The sequence below is a fragment of the Ranitomeya variabilis genome, chromosome 5, assembly GCF_051348905.1.
Source record: "Ranitomeya variabilis isolate aRanVar5 chromosome 5, aRanVar5.hap1, whole genome shotgun sequence".
In the NCBI taxonomy this organism is placed as follows: domain Eukaryota; kingdom Metazoa; phylum Chordata; class Amphibia; order Anura; family Dendrobatidae; genus Ranitomeya; species Ranitomeya variabilis.
This window is the reverse complement of record NC_135236.1, coordinates 90522636-90545562: the sequence shown is the minus strand read 5'-3', so window position 1 is coordinate 90545562 and position 22927 is coordinate 90522636. Positions and strand designations below refer to the sequence as shown.

Sequence of the window (22927 nt, the reverse complement as noted above, 5' to 3'; positions counted from 1 at the left end):
AATTTTGTTGTAAAAATGAGAAATCACTGGTCAAATTTTAACCCTTATAACTTCCTAGCAAAAAAAAAATTTGTTTCCAAAATTGTGCTGATGTAAAGTAGACATGTGGGAAATGTTATTTATTAACTATTTTGTGTTACATAACTCTCTGGTTTAACAGAATAAAAATTCAAAATGTGAAAATTGCGAAATTTTCAAAATTTTTGCCAAATTTCCGTTTTTTTCACAAATAAACTCAGAAATTATCGACCTAAATTTACCACTAACATGAAGCCCAATATGTGACGAAAAAACAATCTCAGAATCGCTAGGATCCGTTGAAGCGTTCCTGAGTTATTACCTCATAAAGGGACACTGGTCAGAATTGCAAAAAACGGCAAGGTCATGAAGGGGTTAAAAAAATATAAAATAAATAAAACAAAATTTTTTTTAATCACCCCCCTTTCGCCCCATTCAAAATAAAACAAAAATAAAAATCAAACATAGACATATTTGGTATCACCGCGTTCAGAATCGCCCGATCTATCAATAAAAAAAAGGATTAACCTGATCGCTAAACTGCGTAGCGAGAAAAAAAAATTCGAAACGCCCGAATGTTTTTTTTTGGTTTAAAATGCAATAACGGGCGATCAAAAGAATGTATCTGCACCAAAATGGTATCACTAAAAACACCAGCTCGGCACGCAAAAAATAAGCCCTCACCCGACCCCAGATCACGAAAAATGGAGACGCTACGGGTATCGGAAAATGGCGCAATTATTTTAGCAAAGTTTGGAATTTTTTATTACCACTTATTTAAAAAAATAACCTAGACATCTTTGGTGTCTATGAACTCGTACTGACCTGGAGAATCTTAACGGCAGGTCAGTTTTAGCATTTAGTGAACCTAGCAAAAATGCCAAACAAAAAACACGCACGGGATTGCACTTTTTTTTGCAATTTCACCGCACTTGGAATTTTTTTCCCGCTTTCTAGTACACGACATGATAAAACCAATGATGTCGTTCAAATGTACAACTCGTCCCGCAAAAAATAAGCCCTCACATGGCCATATTGACAGAAAAATAAAAAAAGTTATGGCTCTGGGAAGTAGGGGAGCGAAAAACGAACACGGAAAAATAGAAAATCCCAGGGTCATGAAGGGGTTAATAATGTGTTTAATGATACTGGGTCTGATGTGTAAGTTGCGTCATGAAGAGGGACTGGGACGTTGGATCACAGTACAAGGACGATTACTAGCCTACACCTATGTAACTCCGGCAGCAGGAGTGACTTGCCAAGTGCTAACATTACTCCAGGCCCATGCGTTGCCCAAACTCCCACAACTTTAATATGGATTACTAAAGATACCACTATGATCCATGCTTTTTTTTCTTTGCCGACTTGGCTCTATTCTCTTTTTCCTGTGTAGAACCTGACATGGGAGGTCGTGTAGCCATAAAGTCTCACAACCCCCAGTGAATAACTGCAATGTATCTCTAAAAGACCTTCCAACATCTAGCAAAAAAACCAACAACTGTACAGCGGGATTTACACTGGCCAAGAGTCATTGTTACATGACCGTAGATTACCTACATGTTTGCCGATCAGCAGTCATTTGATAGCCTGTTTAAACAGGCTGACTACTCTTCTTCTATGCACAAAGAGTGACCGTTAATAAGATTGTTCTGTGCACAGTCTGTCATTGTTCTCGGCAGCACATGCTTACCCATGACTATGTGCTGCCAAGAATGATTACTTTTAAGCAAGTTTCACCTGACAAACTATTGTTTTACTTTATCGTCGTGTGATTTTAAGCCTGTTTACACCAGCCGATTATCAGAAACGAGTGTTCCTACAAATGTCAGCTCCTGATAAATAGCCACTGTAAATGGCATTAACTCAAACTAACGTTGGCTGATTTCAGACTGCATTTTATTTCATTTTCTGCAAGATAAGACAACGCCAGAGACGTCTGTCAGTGGCTCTATCATAGAAAGCACAGGAGCGGCATGAAGGAATCAGGAGAGATCGCGCATGGACAAACGATTGCCCGACAGCCATCTGCTGTGTGCGGCATGCTGGGTACAATCATCCTGTATGTGTGAATAGCGGCAGAAACAGTATTGCTCAAGCTCGCCTCTAGTGTCAGGAAAGAGCAACTGCTGAAGCACTCACACTGAATACACAGGAAAAATCTGAGCATGCACGCCCTGTAACTACAGTGGCACGGTGTGGGTTACTTGGGGTAAACTTTTCTTGCAAACTATACAATTTTGAAAATAAATACACGGTATATAATGATATTTTGGAAAGTATTATTCCATATACCATGATCTATGTTGTGGGTGTACCCCCTTTAAAAGGATTGCACAAAAATTACCATTTTTTTGGGACTATAAGACATACTTTTTAGCAAGTAAAAAAACCTTGCTAAAAAGTGCGCGTCTTAATAGTCCTGAGGCAGCTTCATCTGATCGTGGATAACGTTGCCAGAGTCCTTCCTATCACTGAGAACTATTCTCTCCTCCTGCCAGACACTAATCTGTTTGATCCGTGTAGGGCAGGAAGCTACCGGGACCTGCAAGGATGCCGCAAATACTGCTGTTAGTAGCTGAAGGACTTTTAAAAGTCATATGATCAGTCCCATGCCTGAAAGGAACTTCATAATGTGGCAATGTATACAGTGGCTTGCACAATATCCACACCCTTTGCGCTTTACTACCTCACAACCGGGAACTTCGCTTTTTTTTTTCCCCTTTTTTTTGGGAGAGTTTGCACCAGTTCATGTAAAGAACATGCCTACAACTTTGAACATTTGGTTTTCTTTTTTTTGTGTGAAGCAAACAATAAATGGGACAAGATAGCTGAAAACTTCAGCATGCGTAACTATTCACCTCCCTAAAGTCAGTACTTTGTAGAGCCTCCTTTTGCAGCAATTACAGCTGCATGTTGCTTTGGATAACTGTCTATGAGCTTTCCGCATCTTGCCACTGGGATTTCTGCCCATTCCTCAAGGCAAAACTGCTCCAGCTCCTTCAAGTTAGACGGTTTCCTCTGACGAACAGTAATCTTCAAGTCTGACCACAGGTTCTCAACTGGATTAAAGGGGTTGTCCACTACTACGAGAACCCCTTCTCGATCTGAATGTTTGACGCCGATACAATAAAAATGCCTATATTCACCCCCCACTCACGGTTCCAGTGTTCTCATGTGGTCATCATGACACATGGAGCCCAGCGCCCAATCAGCGCCGGTGTCACTGTCTCCACCTTTGTACGAATTGAACATGAAGAGTAAGTCAGATCAGCCGCAGCCCGGACTTCCTCTTCATGTTCAACTAGTATGAATGCAGAGACAGTGACACCAGTGATGTTCGGGCACCGGGGTCACGTGTCATTGCAACTGCACGAGAGATCCGGGACAGCAAGTGCCAACACCGCTGGAACGGCACCAGCATGGGAGGTGAGTATAGGCTTTATTATTTTAGCGGGACCAAACACTTAGATCAAGAAGGGGTTGTCCTAGTAGTGCTAACCACTGTAATGTCTGCACTTAGACTAGGCCATTGCAAAACATTTACATGTTTCCTTAAACTACTCGAGTGTTGCTTTAGCAGTATGCTTTGGGTCATTGTCTTGTTGGAAGTTGACCCTTCGTCACAATGTCAAATCACTGAGACAAACAGGTTTTGCTCAAGAATATCCCTGTATTTCGCACCATCAATCTTCCCCTCAACTTGAACCATTTTCCCAGTCCCTGCTGCCAAAAAACATCCCCACACAAAGATGCTGCCACCACCACCATGTTTTACTGTGGGGATGGTGTTCTTGGGGTGATGAGATGTGTTGGTTTGGAGCCAATTTATGCCTATATTTTTCACTCCTCCAACTTAGGCTATTTAGTGCTGATGCATCACACACAAATCAGATTACAAAAATATTTAAACACAGGTTGTAATGTAACAAAATAGGTAAAAAAGCCGAGGGGGTGAATATTTTGCAAGCCACTGTATGTTTGTTCATGAAGAGGAGTTGCGTGTGCATATACGGCACAGCTGAGTTTGTGAATGCAGCAGTGTCATGTATATAAAAAACATGCTGTAATGGTTATGTATGTGTGTATATATACAGATATTGCTGCAGAGAAATACTAGAAATAGATTTATTACCTCTATTCTACCCTACCTTAAAAATAGGTGGTATTGACCTCTCCACTTTTTTACACCACCAAGGAAGTTTTAACCAGAAAGAAATATATTTTTCCTATTTTTTTCTGTCTACACTTGGGGTGCATCCTATAGTCCTAAAAATAATGTAGTTTAAAAAATAAGAAAAAAGAAAATTCCCTTTTAGAAACAGCACCACTCCTGTTCAGTGGCCATGTTATGTATGGCATCTTGGATGATCGCATTTTTATGTCAGGAGGTCATGACTTTATTTTGAAAGCTTAGATTTAGACCTTAATAAAAAAAAAAAACATCCCAGCATCCATGTTCAGATGAGAGATCAGCAGGAGAGGTGACCATGTAACGCTTTCGGAGAATACTGTGCCCCACTCACTATTGGAGGGTTGGGTATTGGCGGTAATTGGCAATTATCTCTCATTGTGTGACCGGAGGTGATCATACGACGCCATTTCTACACCCGCCGAGATGTTGATCTGTAGTAACCTTACCGCTGGAAACCATCCAATTCACACAGTAGCGAGGAAACACGGTCTGCGGGTTGTCGCTGTAGACCAGCAGGTAATCAAAGCCGTTCTGAAAAGGAGAGGGCACGGTTAGCGGAGAGACTCCTTCCCATACTGTGTATAAGGGCTCGGTCACACAGAAGCAGACGGGGAACACCCCCACGGGTTAGAATAAATGAGACGCACACAAGATACAATATGGGCCCCGGGTCTGTAATAAAGCTGTGTGCCAGGGCAAACTACAAACAGAAAAGTACCCGACTCTTAAAATCAGGTTTCTGCTATCCCATCAGAAAGACCCCGATTCCAGCAATGTGCCACTTACTGGACTTCTTGCTGTAGGTTTGATCAAATCTCAGTTTTCTCAGCTGGAGATTTGCCAGTTCTCTCAATGCTGAGCTTTGTATAAGCCCCCACCAATGATTGGCAGCTTTCTGCCTATGCAGAGGGTACACAGAAAGCTGCCAATCAGTGGTGGTAGCGAGAGCTCCTAAATATGGAGGACTACATGGGAGCAGGTTTACTAGTCCTCGAGTGACAATCTGCTGATAAAATAGCTATTTCATCAAAACTACAGCAAGCAACCCAGTAAGTGACACATCGCTGGAATCAGGGTCTCTGAATTTTGCTGCTCTCAGCTTAGGTTGAAAAAAATATGGTGACAAATTCAGTTTAACGACACCCCTCCAGATTATTTTGCACTTTTTACCTAGGGTGCACAAACTTATGGTTTTCCACATAACCGGAGTATATACCGACTACTATGTATAGAAATATTCACATCTCACCATTATTGGTCTGCAGTCGGTGACCAGACTGGGCAAGGATTAAGAAAACCACTAAGGCGCCACTGGCCACAATTACTCATCTGAACACACACTAACTTTAGCATTTAGTAGGGGCGCAGCCAAGCCCCTCATTCCTTTACCAAAACTATCTGTTGCTCCCTGACTGAAAAATCCAATGTATTAAAGGGGTATTCCCATCTACAAAATCCTATCCCAATATGTAGTAGGGGTAGTAATAATAATATTAGCAAATACCTCCAATTAGAAACATAGTATAGTTTTTCTGATTAGCCATGTCTATTTTCTCATATGCAGGCATTGCAGGACCTTAGGTATCCATGGTTACGACCACTGAACCATGGAGACCTAAGACCTAAGGTCCTGCAATGTCTGCACATGAGTAAAGAGACATAGCTAATCAGAAAAACTATATTACGTTTCTAATTGGAGGTATTTGCTAATATTATTATTACATATTGGGATAGGATCCTGGGGATGGGAATACCACTAAGTGCTCTGGGTGTGACAGCAGCACTTCCTAATTCCCTTTAAATTAATGAACATACACGTGACTAACCTTAAAGGGTTACAGACTGACTTTTATAGCGCTAATGCATGTATTTTTGGCAATAGGGATTCATTAAAGGGGTTGTCCAGGCTAGGAACAAAAGTCTGCTGCCATTCAGTATGACTGCACACTGTCACGATTTAGCAGTGTTCCTCATACCAGCAGGCAGTCATGTGACCACACGTATGTAATTTGCATAGTTGGGGTCCTGTGCTGACTGCGAGCATTTTGCTCCTCTCAATACAAGCTAATTGAAGCCAGCTGAATCTGGTCGGCACGTGAATGTAAGTTACTACAGGTAATACAGGGGGATCATGACTGCAAGCGCACCCCACACTGTCAGGATTTGCCAGCCTGCAGTCATATAGAGTGAACAATGCCTTTAAAAAATGTTTGGCTTCTACAGCCTCTATGTATCACAGTACACAGAAACCTGCAGAATGAGTTCCTCTGATTCCAGGGTCCGTGATCGTTATCTTACAACATTCCAAGAGACAATTTAGGAAAAGAGATAAGGATTACAGACTCTGCCATCTGAGGAGCTTAAGGATATATTCACTGTTAACTCATTCTGCTATGTACAGGAATAGAGGCTGCAGAGGTCAAACCAGTCTTTTTTTATCCAGAAAATACAAGTACTAAGGAGAAAACAAAAAAAGGCAACGGTGTCCATATCCCTTAAGGGCACAGGAGTATATTATAGCGCCTTACAACATCCAATTTCCACTTTGTAGGGCTGTAGTACGGTACGCGCACGTCTATGAAGCCCTCCTGTGCTCCTGAGTGCCCCCCTGTGTCATGCAGAGACATATGGGGTCTTAAGCAGACGTACCTCATCAAACGTGGTGTGTGGCCTGATCACCATCTGCGACTGATAATTACGAACTCGGACATAGTTAGGAGATTCCGGCACCTCAGGATGTTCCACCGCCCTATGGCAAAAATTATAAAAGAGGTTGTGTTACAGCAGAAAAAGGTCTATTTATACATGTCTGACCTCAGAATATAGCCCCTTTTGGCCATGGTCTTTGCCTGCTATTGTTGGTTATTCCCAAGATCCTGTCCCGATATGTAGCTGGTGGAATAATAATAGAAAATACCTCCAGTTAGAAATGTAGTACAGTTCTTCTGATAAGCTATGTCGCTTGTCCAATGTGCAGGGCAATGCAGTACCTTAGGTATCCATGGTTATAACCACTCAGTGACAGGTAGCGATCGTAACCATGGATATCCAAGCTGCTGCAATTCTGTGCACATAGAGTAAGTGACATGGCTAATCAGAAGAACTATGCTAATATTATTATTACTACATCCTATACATACTGGGACCGGATCTTGGAGATGAGAATATTGCTTTAAGTCTCATTTACGACAAGAATGGCTATTTTGGACTCTCGGAGCTCTCTGGAAATCCTGACCTGGGATGATATCTGCTTTTTATAGCAAATCCGTCAGGAAGCCGGGGAAGCTTTAGGTTACCCAATGTAACCTGTTCTCCGTGCCAAAAGCTGCTTAGTGCTAGCAGTAGGGTCTGTAGGGGGCGATCTCGCTCTGCGGACGATTCCCGGCCCTTCATTTCCATATACATACATTGTATACTCGTACGAGCCAATATGGCCACCAATTGTCACATAAGGCAAAAATACAAATACACGCTTGCCCGGCAGACTACCCATAGTCTTCTCCTGGCCGGCCATAGCCCTGATAATATAACTGAGGAGCAGCAGCAGAAGCCACCAGGAGATAGTATCAGAAAGAGCTTAAAGAGGTATTCCCATCTCCAAGATCCTATTCCAATATGTAGGTGTAACAATATCAGCAAATACCTCCAATTAGAATAATAGTATAGTTCTCCTGATAACCTATGTCGCTTACCTCATGTGCAGGGCACTGCAGCAGCTTAGGTATCCATGGTTCCAACCACTCATACAGTCACAGTTAGTTGTCGTAACCATGGATACGTAAGCTACTGCAATGCCCTGCACATGTGGTAAGCGACATAGGTTATCAGGAGAACTATACTATTATTCTAATTGGAGGCATTTGCTAAATATTATTACACCTACTACATATTGGGAATAGGATCTTGGTGATGGGAATACCCCTTTAAAGGGAACCTGTGGTCAGATTCATGCTGCCTGAACCACGGAAAACACTTATTAGACACCCACTGTGTGACTTCAGCCAGAGGCATTTTACTCAAATGCTGCCGAGTTTCAGAAAAAAACAACTTTGAAAAGCCGCCAGGGAACCATGTGTGTCAGATGACTAGTCCGAGGCTGACCCCGGCTCCTCATGAATGGCAGCGCTCTAACTAGGTGTTTACGGGAAGCCCAGCCGATCATCTGATGTGTATGCGGCCTCCATGTCTGGAGAGAAGGATCAGGTGCGGGGGGAAATTCAGCACCTGACCCTTGGTTACAGAGAAGAGTGTCGGACCCGTCTGCCAGCGCTTTATTGACTCTACGCGGGATTATCGTGAAAGGAGATGGCTTGGAGTGAAAGACTAGGCGCAAAATCCTGGAGGACAGCAAGAAAATCAGAAGAGGTGTAAAGTCCAACGAGAAAGTCAGAAAGGGCAACAAATGTATCAGACTGCGCCAACCTCTGCTAAACTTGGCATTTTGTAAAATGGGTGAGGCCTTAGGCTTCTTTCACACTTCAGTTGTTTGGCGTCAGTCTGCTGCGACATAGTGACGGATCCGTCACAATTGTTGAGAAAACGGTTCTAACGGATCCGTTTTTTTGACGGATCAGTTACTTGGGGGTTGTCTGGGAAAAGTATCTACTTTTTGGAGCATGCGCAATTGAAAAAGCGGATTGGGGCGACGGATCCGCCGAAATGACGGTCGCGACGGATCCGTCGCCCATAGGCGGCCATTCTATGGAATGACGGACGCGACGGATCCGTCGTGAACCACCATTTCGGCGCAGACAAAAAACGTTATAATGTCCGTCAATGTGTAGACAACGTCCGCCAAATTTCGCATGGTGGATGGAACGGACGACCATCCGCCACAATCCGTCGCTAATGCATGTCTATGGGAAAATAGCGGATCCGCAAAAAAAAATGGTGGATCCGCTATTTGAGGAAAATGGCGGTTTCAGACTGACGCCAAAAGACTGAAGTGTGAAAGAGGCCTAAGTCTACAACTTAGATTTAGCAGATGTAGCCCACTGAGCTTTCCATATTCTGTAACACGCAATCTGCAGACAAGGCAACAAAGTGCAGAATCCGAAACGCCGGAGTTTTTGCCTTGATGCAATATTTTTAATGTACCTGGAACCCTTTAAGATGTTCTAATAAATCAGTGAAGTTTTATATCCAAACGGCTGGATACCTTCATTCGCTTTCTCTAACAAAGTATATAACGCAGAAACCTCACCACATAACTATTCATCAAAATTATACTGGGCTGTATGGGTTTCGGCAGACATGGGCAAACTGTGGCCCACATGTGGCTCTTTGGCTGTTCTTGGGCGGCCCGCGGACTGAGACAGCTAAGGGCTGGATACAGTAACTTCCCGCACCATGTGGCCGCCCCTGCCCGACGTCTCAGTTTCACCGGTATCTGCATGATTGGGGATCCATATACTGGGGCCCCCCAATAAAGGAGCAGGAAGCCGTCAGCTCCCTCGTCCACCATTGAGTCTGTGAGCCCGAGAGCGCAGTAGGCGTGAGGATGTCACTACACCGCGCCAGCCGGGCCCCCGGACACCGCGCCAGCCGGGCCCCCGGACACCGCGCCAGCCGGGCCCCCGGACACCGCGCCAGCCGGGCCCCCGGACACCGCGCAGACCTGAACAGCAGTGGGAGAGGGTTAGGCAAGTTACATAGTTACATAGTTATTAAGGTTGAAGGAAGACTGTAATTCCATCTAGTCCAACCCATAGCCTAACCTAACATGCCCTAACATGTTGATCTAGAGGAAGGCAAAAAAACCCACGTGGCAAAGAGTAAGCCCCACACTGGGGAAAAAAATTCCTTCCCGACCCCACATACGGCAATCAGACTAGTTCCCTGGATCAACGCCTTATCAAGGAATCTAATATATATACCCTGTAATATTATACTTTTCCAGAAAGGCATCCAGTCCCCTCTTAAATTTAAGTAATGACTCACTCATTACAACATCATACGGCAGAGAGTTCCATAGTCTCACTGCTCTTACAGTAAAGAATCCGCGTCTGTTATTATGCTTAAACCTTCTTTCCTCCAGACGTAGAGGATGCCCCCTTGTCCCTGTCTCAGGTCTATGATTAAAAAGATCATCAGAAAGGTCTTTGTACTGTCCCCTCATATATTTATACATTAACATAAGATCACCCCTTAGTCTTCGCTTTTCCAAACTAAATAGCCCCAAGTGTAATAACCTATCTTGGTATTGCAGACCCCCCAGTCCTCTAATAACCTTGGTCGCTCTTCTCTGCACCCGCTCCAGTTCAGCTATGTCTTTCTTATACACCGGGCGTTAATTCTTTTTTTTAATTAACAGTACATTGTGAGAAACTATAGGGACATCATACTTCATGAGGGGCTGTGCGGGCACATCATATTGTGTGGCAAGAAACATAGGGTCAGTATGATTCAATGTTTTACATAAACTACGGTATATAAAAAGCAATAAATTATATGGTCTTGATTAGCTGCTACAGGTAAGAATACACATTACAATGAAATAACTTCGGCCTGATGCAGAGAACACAGACCTCCTGGTGAACAAGGCGCACCACAGCCCCCCACCTCCTGGTACACAGGCGCGCCACAGCCCCCCACCTCCTGGTGCACAGGCCACGCCACAGCCCCCCACCTCCTGGTGCACAGGCCACGCCACAGCCCCCCACCTCCTGGTGCACAAGGCACGCCACAGCCCCCCACCTCCTGGTGCACAAGGCACGCCACAGCCCCCCACCTCCTGGTGCACAGGCGCGCCACAGCCCCCCACCTCCTGGTGCACAGGCGAGCCACAGCCCCCCCTCCCCCCACGGGTGTGAAAAATGGTGCAGAAAAAGGAATGAACATGTTTTTTGCAGGACTACCCTTTAAATTCATTCTCAGTATAAATTATGGAAAATGGAATAGTCATAATTACCGGGAAACCAAAACCATGAGGTTGTTCTCCTGGTCAACATGATACTTCCTGACGTAGACATAATCCCGGGAATACATGGGATACTGTAGAGAGGGGAAAACAAACATGTAAAAAATGGTGGCGGTGACAGAGGGGACCCAGTGTAGTGACAGCTGTGTGCGGTGTAGCGGCCTGGCTCACTGTGCCTCCACTGCGCCCATAGATCTCTGTGTAGTGCTCTGGAGGTCCGCAGCTGTCAGGACTTAGCCCCAGATGACACGAGCAGCCTTCATTACAGTGGAGCCCGGCCCAGAGCTCCCGTAACACGATTACAGAAGCTTAAGCCAATCTGCTGCTTTAGGATTAGCTTCTTTAGGGACTACACCAGAATATTAGCACTGATTACACTGATGTTTAGTCTGATAAAATATGCTTTAGTGATGGGGTCCCACTGCTGCAAGAACCCTGCGTCTCCTATTGGTGCCCCAACACCATGCATGGTCCTCTATTCTCTGCTTCTTCACCAAGACAATGGACCACTGTACTCCCCCTAAAGTAGGGGTCTCAGAAAAACTGGCTAGAGAAGAAGACTAAAGTCTATTTTCTCAACTTCACATAAACACAAAAGTTTTTTTGTTTCAATGGACATCATGTAATACTTCACTTCCCCTCCGGGGGAGCTGCAGGGGAATTAAAATACTTGTACTGCCAATCACTGAAGGTCCAGTGGAACGACGGATGATCAGCCCCCATACATTAAAGGGAATCTGAGAACAGCATGATGTAGAGACCCCGGTTACAAACATGTGCCAGTTAATAGGCTACATGCTGTAATTTTTTTTACTCCTTTATCAGTGTTTTATCAGCAGGAGATTATCACTACAGGACTAGCTGCCTCCGTCTCTGTGTAACCCCGACCCCATCACTGGTTATAAGCTTTCTGCCTAGGCACAGTGTACACAAAAAAGCTGCCAATCAGGGATGTGGGCAGGGTTATACAGAGCTCAGCATTCAGAGCTCTGCTACATCAAGCAAGTCACACATCACCTAAATCAGGGTCTCTGCCACGACATCATGATGATCTCAGATTATAGAGCAGAAACCTAGTGACGGATTCCCTTTAAATAAAAGACTAATTGGACTTACAGGAAAATGAGTGACCCAGTGAATGACCTCAGATCCAGAGAGCACGTCTCTCTCAACCACTTCCAGTTTGATGACCAGTGCGTCCCACTTCTTGCGATACTCTGTGTCCAGCTGTGGAACAACGTATAACGCTGAGCTGTGGAACATAGAAAGTGTCCAGGAACGCGACACGTAGGAAGGAAGGACGTCCTACCTGTACATTAAAGAACTGCCGAGGGGTCACATCCCGGTACGAGCCGAACACTGCGGGCAAAAAATATATACAGAGATTATTAATAAAACAGGAAAGCTGCAAACGGCAAGTACGAATCAATAATGGCTCCACAATCAGTGATGGTTTGGGGAGCCATGTCCTGTGCTGGTGTAGGTCCACTGTTCTTTATCAAGACCAAAGTCAGCGCAGCCATCTACCAGGAAATGTTAGAGCACTTCATGCTTCCCTCTACCGACAAGCTGTTTGGAGATGGAAATGTCATTCTCCAGCAGGACTTGGCACCTGTCCACACTGCCAAAAGTACCAATACCTGGTTGAAAAACAACAGTATCACTGTGCTTGATTGGCAGCAAACTCGCCTGACCTTAACCCCATAGAGAATCTATGGAGTATTGTCAAGAGGAAGATGAGAGACACCAGACCCCACAATGCAGATGAGCTGAAGGCTGCTATCAAAGCAACCTGGGCTTCCATAACCCCTCAGCAGTGCCACAGACTGATCGCCTCCATGTCAAGCCACATTGATGCAGTAATTGATGCAAAAGGAGCCCTGACCAAGTATTGAGTGCATTTACTGAACATACATTTCAGTAGGCTAACATTTTGGATTTTAAAATCACTTTTCAAGCTGGTGTTATAGAGTATTCTAATTAGTGTGTACGGTGTGCGTACTGCCCAAGAAAAAACAGATCGCACACGGATGCGTTGCAGGCAGGTGTGAATGCAGGCTTACCTGCTCTGGCTCTCGGGAGGAGTCCAGCCCTGGATTACAATCACAGTGTCCAACATCGGATTACCTGGCTATAAGTAGCACTATGTCTCCGGCCTAATCTATGCTGTGAATGTCGGCCGAGTAGCCACATATAGTAAGGCCTCTTTCACACTTCCGTATTTCTTTTTCCGTAACAATCCGTCGTTTTGTGAAAAAAAACGGATCAAGCAAATGTTTCTGCTGGATCCGTTTCTTTCTCATAGACTTGTATTAGCGTCGGATTGTGACAGGTGGCCACACGTTTCATCCGTCGTAAAATTACTGTCCGTCGGGTGGAGACAACGCACAGAGGAATGTTTCTGTATGTCGGAAAAATCGCTCAGCGACGGATCCTGCGCTGCCCGTCATTGGCTATAATGAAAGCCTATGGACGCAGGATCCGTCGCTGACTGTGAAAAGCAGGAATACAGTGATGGATGCCGTCTTTAGAAACTGAGCATGCGTGGAAGAATTTCCAGTCAGTGAAATTCTCTCTCTTTTTACTATTGATGCTGCCTATGCAGCATCAATAGTAAAAAGATATAATGTTAAAAATAATAAAAAGAAAATAAATCGTGATATTCTCACCTTCCGGCGTCCCCGCAGCCTTCCCGATGCTGCCGGCAGTTCCGTTCCCAGTGATGCATAGCGAAATGCATCACTGGGAACGGAACTGCCGGCAGCATCGGGAGCATCAGGAAGCCTGCGGGGGAAGCCGGAAGGTGAGAATATCACGATTTTTTACATTATTTTTATCATGGGTCGTGTTGTGTATGCGTTTTCGCAGAGAAAAACCACGGTGAAGACGCATACACAACGTGTGCACATAGCCTTCTAGGATGCACTGGAACCGTCAAAAAAATGGCTCCAGCGCATCTGTTTTTTACAATCAGCAGATGTGCAGATTGTAAAACGGAAGTGTGAAAGAAGCCTAAGAGACGGGTATGAATAAAAAGGAGATAACGATTACTGTGAGCACAGACTTCGCTGCGCTGTACAGCAGCACACTGACAATGCTGGACTCCAGGCAGGCACGGACTGGGGCTAAAATTCAGCCCTGGCATTTGAATTCACACAGGCCCATGTTGTCACCATCTTCAAGCACCAGATGGGATATATTACTAATATTACCCTGGATGGAGGAAAGGAAGATTTACTACAAGATCAATATTTCTAATGATACTGGTGGCCTGCTGGGGTAAGTGACGAGTCAGAGACTTTGTGCTCCGTCACAACTGTTAACAGTATGGGTGTCTTGAGAACACTGATTCTGTTAACAATGTAGCAGACAAGGCAGCCCACAACCAGACAGGCCCTTCTGGCATTTGCCAGAATTGCCAAATGGCCAGTCCGGCTCTGACTCCAGGGTACAAACAAGTCCACCATGGCAGCCGGACCAGGGCAGTCCTCACCACGGCGCCCAGAATCCTTGACACCTCTGGTGTTTTCTAGCCCAAACATACATCATGGGGCTAACCCCAGACGTGCTCACAATGTCCGGCCAAGGATGCCGATGGCAGGAGTGAAGACTCCCTGGTCAGACTGCCACGGGGACTGCGACCAAAACAGAGCAGCGAAAATGATCATGTTCAGCTCCAGCAGCTAACAAAAAATGGACACACTGATGGAAACCTGTCCTTTTTGCATATACAAGAAAAAAAAACAACAAACAAACAATGGTTTCCTCGGAGGTGCACAGTCTCCGATCCATTTACTGTCTATGGGACGGACAGCCGAGCGCTGCACTAGTCAGTCCCATAGACCATGCATTCAAAGTTCAGCTCTATTCAGGACAGGGCTCTACATCCCCAAATTCAGGATGCCCAGCAACCAGCGAACTATCCCCTACTGCATAGATTAGGGACTACTTGTTCTTTTGGGCATAACCCTTTATATAGAGCGGCGGCTGTGACTGCGCCACTGGCACTGACTGACAGCAGGCCCTAATGCAGAGCCAGTGTCAGCCATCGTGGGGGACACAGTTACCGCTCTCTAGCTCACAGTGGGGACTGAACCAGCGTCAGCACCGCCCCCCCGCGACTGACACCGAAACACTGCCGGGGGGGAATAAAGTCCATTTTCTCCCTGCACTGTTCAGGTAAGTGCGGGCGCGGGGCAGTATAATAACGCCATTAATCTGCAGGTCAATTGCATTATTTCTGCTCACAGGTTCCCTTTAAAGACTTCAAGATGGCGGCAGTCACTTGTGAAGACCACCGGCTGCTGATGTCTGACGCGGTCCTGCTCTGTGATTAACTCCAATATCCACCTATGAGCTACAAGCCAAGGACCCCCAGCCTCATCCTCCCAACTTTACAATCAATTATCTGGTGACAGCAGAGTCTGAACTAAAATCAGCAAATTAAGACATTTTCTACTAGAGCGCCGCCGCCCCTTCTCCCTGCCGCCCCAGGCACATGCCCTCAAGTGCTCTATGGACCTGGCACGGACACTGGGATTGTTCATCACAGATGTGCGAGCACCTGCCCATAAATACGAGTGGAGCGGCTCCATTACTGGATAGATTTTCTACGACTCAGTAATCCTTGTGCGGCTGCTGACAGATGGCAGCGGTCCAGGGATAAGCGGCGCCCCTCACCTCTGTACTGATACAGGTGCGTGCCCTCGATTGGCCGCCTCCACAGACGGAAGTCCTTCTTCTCCATCACCAGCTCCCAGCCTTCTTCACTGTCCTCAGACCCCGGGGTCTGGTCCGGAGACACGCGACACGCCAGCTGCATCCGCGTCATCTCCTCCGACGGCCTGCAGACAATCAATATCCGTGAGGAGCTGGAGAGGTCAAATCACAGGCACATGTAAGGCGATTAATGGAGCAATATCGGGCAAGTGATCATCATCTCATCACGTCATGGCTGCTAATGGGCAGAGACAAGATGTTCTGCAGCTGCTGTCCGCCCCATGGAGATAAGCGGTGCCCGCGACACCATTGATGAATGTGCAGGTGGCAGCCGCCCTCCATGTCTGCCTCCGTGCGGACGGGATCGGCCAGCAGACCTGTCACCGGCTACAAAGGCAAAGTACAGCGCCCACGGGTACAAACTCCAGACAGGGGCGAGGGCAGGAGCCACAGCACGTCCCAGTGTAATACTCCGGAGCTGCACTCACACTTCCTCTGGTAGACACCGGCGTCCGTGGGAGACAGCAGGACACTTAACTGCAGTGGTGACATCACATCACCGCTGCAGCCAATCACCGAGTTTCAGAAGCGCCGCTAATCTTAGTGATTGGCTGCAGTGGTGATTTGATGTCACTGCTGCAGCCAAAACACCGAGACCGGAGACGCAGTGAAAAGCCGGGGAGGGAGAGTATAAATATGCCCTATACAAGGGTTCAGCTCCTCTTTTCTATCCCTTTAAGGCCCCATATACAGCAGAGTCTCCCAATTCCCCCCACACAGGAACATTCAGCGCCACTGGGGGGGTCTCCAAGATAAAGTGAAGCCGCCAGCTCCGCCATTCTACGGATGAAGCATAAGTCTCCCCAGGGCCCATATAGGGCCCGGCTGTAAGGACCACACATCCCAGAACACCAATCATCAGCAGAGCCCGCAATGAATGCTGGGAGATTTCAGCTCCGCCACCTGCAGGACTGTGAATGCAGCTCTGGTTTTCATTCATGGGATTTTGGCTGCATGAGATCCTGCTCCTCCTATCAGTAAGCGGACTACAGGTCGCAGCATGGCCTGTCACTCTCCACCTGTCAGAGCATGCTGGGACTTGCAGTGCCTGTGTGTAGTAGCGGCTGTCAGCATCCCCGCCCTCACCTGAGGATCTCTTCCTCCCGCACACGCTCCTCTTCCCATAGGAAGGCCCCGGTGAGCGCCGCCAGCAGCCTGCCCGTCCTCCCCGGCCTGCCCCTGTAGCGCAGGCCCCGGATGAGAGCCCGGGCATTGCGCTCTCCGTGGCGCTGCTGTGCCCTCCCGTAGTGGCACAGTGGAGGCAGGCGGGTGCGGAGCCATCCCACGATCCCCGCCGACACACCGCGCACGACCTGCTGCCACATCCCGGGACAGAGCGGCCAGTGCCGGCCTGCAGCAAGCCAGAGCACGGGAGGCCGGGGCCACGCCTACCGCAGCTGCCATTGGTGGCTAGCTCTCAGGCTTGTTCGCTGATTGGTGAGAAGTTCTGTCACTCATGAGCTGACTTCCCCCAGCGCCGCCGAGCACAGCGTGACAGCCGAGCCGTCCTCAAGGGCAATGAGAGCAGCAGAAAACGTGCCGGTCCCGGCCATGTGAGCGCCGGCTGCTCCTCGTGGAAAATACCACTACTGCTGTGCCGGCAGCTCTGCATGTGGTGGTGTCTGGCAATGCCCATGAAGAGCTCCCAAATGTGCCCTTCATACACCCTACAGTACCTACAGTGTGCACGCAGGGCCGACCCTTAGGGGACCGCAATGGGCTCCCACACCTACCCAGGTCAACCAAAGTTATTACGGGGCAAAACAGAGGTTCCCCAATATTTGCTGATTTAGGGTAAAACTCCCAGCGAAACGTGACAACATATTATGGACAAACACTACAAAAATATTTTGTTTTACTTTTTTCAAAATGCAAATGTTAAAAGAAATTACAGTCACTTCTTCCAAAGTGATCTGGTGCGGTAAACAAATCCTAGTAAAACTTACAGAAAGTTGGATAGCCCCTTTAAAAGGGGGTTGCACCTATTAGGAAAATGGACCCCAAAGTCGTCCTGTGCAGACAGCCGGTGTGCTGATACATTAGAATGACATGCAGGCTTATCCCCACATACAGTGTCAGCAGTCAGTCTGAGATCAGCCTGCAATACATGGACTGGCCGAGGGTCATTCAACCCAAGTGTAACAGTTTATGTACTTCTATGAGGCTGTCAGGAGAGCTGTGGCCAGTCCGTGCATTGCGGTCCCAGCTCAGACTGATGTGTACAGACTTCTGAATGAAACGTTAAAAAGAACCTGTCACCCCCAAAATCGAAGGTGAGCTAAGCCCACCGGCATCAGGGGCTTATCTACAGCATTTTGTAATGCTGTAGATAAGCCCCCGATGTATCCTGAAAGATGAGAAAAAGAGGTTATATTATACTCACCCAGGGGCGGTCCCGCTGCGGTGGGCGTCTCAGTCCGGTCCGAGGCCTCCCATCTTCTTACAATGACGTCCTCTTCTTGTCTTCACGCTGCGGGAAAGGTCAGAGAGGCCCAGCGCCTGCGCACTGCAGTACTTTGCTCTGCCCTCAACAGGGCAAATCAGTACACCTGCGCCAGAGCCGCAGCGTGAAGACAAGAAGAGGACGTCATCGTAAAAAGATGGGAGGCCCCAGACGGGACCGCCCCTGGTTGAATATAATCTAACCTCTTTTTCTCATCTTTCAGGATACATTGGGGGCTTATCTACAGCATTACAGAATGCTGTAGATAAGCCCCTGATGCCGGTGAGCTTACCTCATCTACTATTTTGGGGGTGACAGGTTCCCTTTAAAGAGTGGAATGATAAAACCAGGGACAAGAGACTTCCTGTTTCTACATAGAGCAGAGAAAAGAGAGGAATTAGCTGAGTAGAAAGGCAAAATGAGCAATTGTAAGTGTACAGTGCTATATAAAATGAGGACTGCAATATATTAAGAGGATAAAATCTTTGATGAGAGGAGAAGGAGGGCTTCTTTAAGACAGCGCTTCAGGAGCACACCATCTTCTCGGTAAGCATTAACCTGGGAGTCAAGGGAGCTGTGAAATGCTATGTTGAGAGTAACCCACTAAATATCTATATATTCTGTAGTTTTGTCTACAGCTATTAAAGGAGTTTTTCCTCAAGACCAATCTTCAGGAGCACACCATTCCCCTGCCTGCCCCTTGATGGGGGCAGTGTGCTCCTGAAGATTGACGCTTTGGCCTAGCAGCATGGTTGAGCCGCTGACCTGAACGGTGCACTCTGCCATGCTCCAAACAGAGGAAGCCTATCCGTCACACGTAACTAGGTGTTCAGAGGTGTTTATTAACTACGTATAATTTTGGGTTATACATTTATATATAGCAGGGCAGGGAGAAACAATGCCAAGGTAAACTCTGACTCACTCACTGGTATTAATACTCTTATTAGCCATGTGAATAGCCGGTATTGTAGCTATCTCTAGCTCACATACAAATGTGATTTTTTTTCATTCTGTCATTATATTTGCACAAGTCTTTATGTATGTCTAATCTACAGGCTGATACAGTATTCCCAGGGTGGTTTTCCTTGTACTGATTATGTGTACTTTATATATGACTGATAAAAGATGATTTTAGAGTACGTAAACATTTAACATTTTTTTTTTATATATAATTTTTTTAAAATATTTTCCAGCCACTTTAATTGCATGAAGATCAAGGCAGCGTGTCCAGAGAACTTCAACAATCGCTGAAAAGATCACTGAGACATGCTTAACACAGAAGACCGGAAGGCACAGCTGCAGCCTGAGCGAGTGCACACAGCGGATGGATGCCATAGAAAGTCAGAACACCCCATTCATCAAGACCGTTGTTCATATCAGTCTTGATGAGGAGGTGTGCTGGAGTCAGACATTCCTGATTCATGTATCTTCAAGTGTCTGCATCGTCAGACGAGGGGCGTACACCTCTGTAAGTGTCTCACCATGAATCTTATTCCAGTCCCTGCTGGAGTAAGATTTGTGGAGTAGTGAATGCCGCCGCTCATCATGAATTTGACAGGTGGCGGTCACCACGGCCCAGCTCTGACAAGTGGATGGCGTGAAAATGGCATGAGAAGGCCAAAAGTTTAAAAATTTTTGTTGCGCCAAGACTATATAACTTTTGAAAGCCCGTTATGCCGAAATACTGGAATAAAAGCTTTGCTGTATCGGGCCCATAGACTTTCTACAGCATCCATACTATGCTGTGTGTGAGCTCAGCGATCTCCCGAGCGATCCGGAGAGCCTCAGGACGTGGTAAACGTTTTCTTACTCTTTAAGAAAAGACAGGTACACTATTTCTCTTTTTGGATTGATGCCATTGATCTTGAAGCACAGTACCCAGTGACCACTGGTTTGGTTGTCCCTTCCCTAGTGCCTGCTGTTCTGTTCTTGCTCCTGATCCTCTTGCTCTCTCATTGGTTTGGCGGTCCTGTCCCTAAAACCAGTAGTTCCCAGCTCCTGTTACCCATTGGTTTATTGTCTAATCCTATGGTTTGTCTTTGTCACTGCTAGTCAGTAGTTTGGATGCCTGGTTCCTTGTGTCAGGTAATTCCTTTTGATCAAAATTTCAGATTTTCAGATTTTCTGTTTTAGATGGTCTCTAAGGGCTCATTCACGCAATCATGCATCAGTTTTTCACTTACGAGTGCTATCCATGTTTTTCATCAATTGCATTTGTAGCAGTGACAGTCTGTGTTGCTGTTCACTTCTCAGTGATTTTTTGCCGACCGAATAGTCTGTGCAGAATTGTGGAGACATGTCCGATATTGATGTGAATATCAGATCAAACTCGCAATAAAAGTCCAAGGGTCCGTGAAAAAATCAGACAACGCTCTGATGCCGTCTGTGAGCTGTCCATATTTCACTGACAGATAGGAGAAGATGGAGAAACTTTTTTGCATCTCATTAGTGAAAAAAACTTATGAAACTCTGACCGAACTGTGATGAAAATCACTGATGAAACTCAGTTCGTGTTTTGCTCATAAAAAGGCTGGAGTCACACTGGCGATTTTAAAATGGGTCCGATTTTATTCCTGCAAAGTCGGACGAGTGTAATGCAAGTGTCATGCGTTTTTCATGCAAGTACAATCTGATTTTCACACCTAGCATCTGATTTACATCCGAATGCAGTGTGACTGCTATCCAACTGTAATGCGATTTTAACATGAGCTTTTAGGCTACTTTCACACTAGCGTTGTGCACTGCATGTCGCTATGCGTCGTTTTGGAGAAAAAACGCATCCTGCAAAAGTGATTGCAGGATGCGTTTTTTCTCCATAGGCTTTTATTAGCGACGCAGTGCGATGCATTGCCACACGTCGCAACCGTCGTGCGACGGTTGCGTCAGACCGTCGCCACCAAAAAACGTTACATGTAACGTTTTTTGGTGCGTCGTCTGCAGCATTTCCGACCGCGCATGCGCGGCTGGAACTCCACCCCCGCACCTCACAATGGGGCAGCGGATGCGTTGAAAAACAGCATCCGCTGCCCCCGTTGTGCGGCGCTTGCACATTATGCGTCGGTGCGCCGCAACGTCGCATTGCGACGTGCAGTGCACGACACTAATGTGAAAGTAGTCTTACATAGAGCAATTCTCTATGTCATTTACACATAGTTTTCAAAGGAAATATTCATCAAAATATATATATATATATTCACAAAAAAGGAACAGCACAAACTTTAAACTTATCTCCGGGTTCAATTTCCTCCAGGTAACCTGTTCACCGGTTAACTCAAATGCATAAAGTCCAAAAAAGAAGGCAGCACTCCATTTTCCATATAACTGTGCAGAGGCTTGAGAAAGGCTCATTCAGAGCCGAAACGTCGCTGCACAGACATGTGGTCTGATTAAACTCTGCACAGTTACAGTATATGGAAAATGGAGTGCTGCCTTCTATTTTGGACTTTATATATATATATATATATATATATATACATACAGTAAAGACCAAAAGTTTGGACACACCTTCTCATTTAAAGATTTTCCTGTATTTTCATGACTATGAAATTAGTACATTCACACTGAAGGCATCAAAACTATGAATTAACACATGTGGAATTATATACCGTATTTTTCGCTTTGTAAGACGCTCCGGATTATAAGACGCACCCCAAATTTTGAGGAGAAAAATAGGAAAAAACTTTTTTTAATAAATTGAGGGGGCTTCTTATAATCCATGCGTCTTATTGCTTACCAGGGGTTGTGGCTGCGGTGGATCAGGGTCCCAGGGTCGTTGCTGGAGGCAGGAGTGGAGCATTGCTGCAGGCTGGGATGATGGGGTCTGCAGGGGGGCTTCGGTGCTGCATGGGGGCTGCTGTGCTGCAGGCTGGGATGAGGGGTGCTGCAGGGGGCTCTGGTGCTGCAGGGGGCTCTGGTGCTGCAGGGGGCTCTGGTGCTGCAGGGGGCTCTGGTGCTGCAGGGCTGTCTCCAGTGCTGCAGGGCTGTCTCCAGGGCTGTCTCCGGTGCTGCGGGGGGCTCTGGCAACATTTTGTGAAAGACCAGAGCCCCCAGCAGTTCGTCCATGCGTTCCTGTATGACTGACTCCGGGAAAATGGCCGCCGGAATCTCGAGAGATGAGATCTCAGTGCTGAAATCTCATCTCCCGAGATTCCGGTGGCCATTTTCCAGGACTAAGTCATACTAGAACGCATGGACGAACTGCCGGGGGGCTCTGGTCTTTCACAAAATGTCGCCAGAGCCCCCCGCAGCACCGGAGCCTCCAGCATCACCCGGGGCAGCAGCGGACAACCCCGGCAGTGGCGGCGGGTGACAGCGGCGGCGGGCGACAGCGGCGGCGGGCGGTAGCAGCGGCGGACACCCCCTCATCCCAGCCTGTAATGGTAAGCGGTATATCCGCTTTGTTAGATGCACCCACATTTCCCCCCCAAATTTGGGGGAAATAAAGTGCGTCTTACAAAGCGTAAAATACGGTACTTAACAAAAAAGTGTGAAACAACTGAAATTATGTCTTATATTCTAGGTTTTTCAAAGTAGCCACCTTTTGCTTTGATGACTGCTTTGCACACTCTTGGCATTC

General features: G+C 46.6%; 1 protein-coding gene across 1 annotated transcript in view; it reads right to left on the bottom strand.

Annotated features, from left to right (window-relative positions):
* STARD7 (StAR related lipid transfer domain containing 7) overlaps positions 1 to 17306 on the bottom strand; it is a 32533-nt gene extending 15227 nt beyond the window's left edge. The window contains exons 1-7 of the mRNA XM_077262920.1: positions 16995 to 17306; positions 15810 to 15973; positions 12439 to 12488; positions 12246 to 12356; positions 11121 to 11203; positions 6860 to 6959; positions 4657 to 4741 (exon numbers count right to left, since the gene is read on the bottom strand). Of these exons, the coding sequence (XP_077119035.1) occupies positions 4657 to 4741; positions 6860 to 6959; positions 11121 to 11203; positions 12246 to 12356; positions 12439 to 12488; positions 15810 to 15973; positions 16995 to 17233 (832 nt within the window). The 5' untranslated portion in view covers positions 17234 to 17306. The remainder of the gene's footprint in view (positions 1 to 4656; positions 4742 to 6859; positions 6960 to 11120; positions 11204 to 12245; positions 12357 to 12438; positions 12489 to 15809; positions 15974 to 16994) is intronic.
* Between the last annotated feature and the right edge of the window lie 5621 nt (positions 17307 to 22927).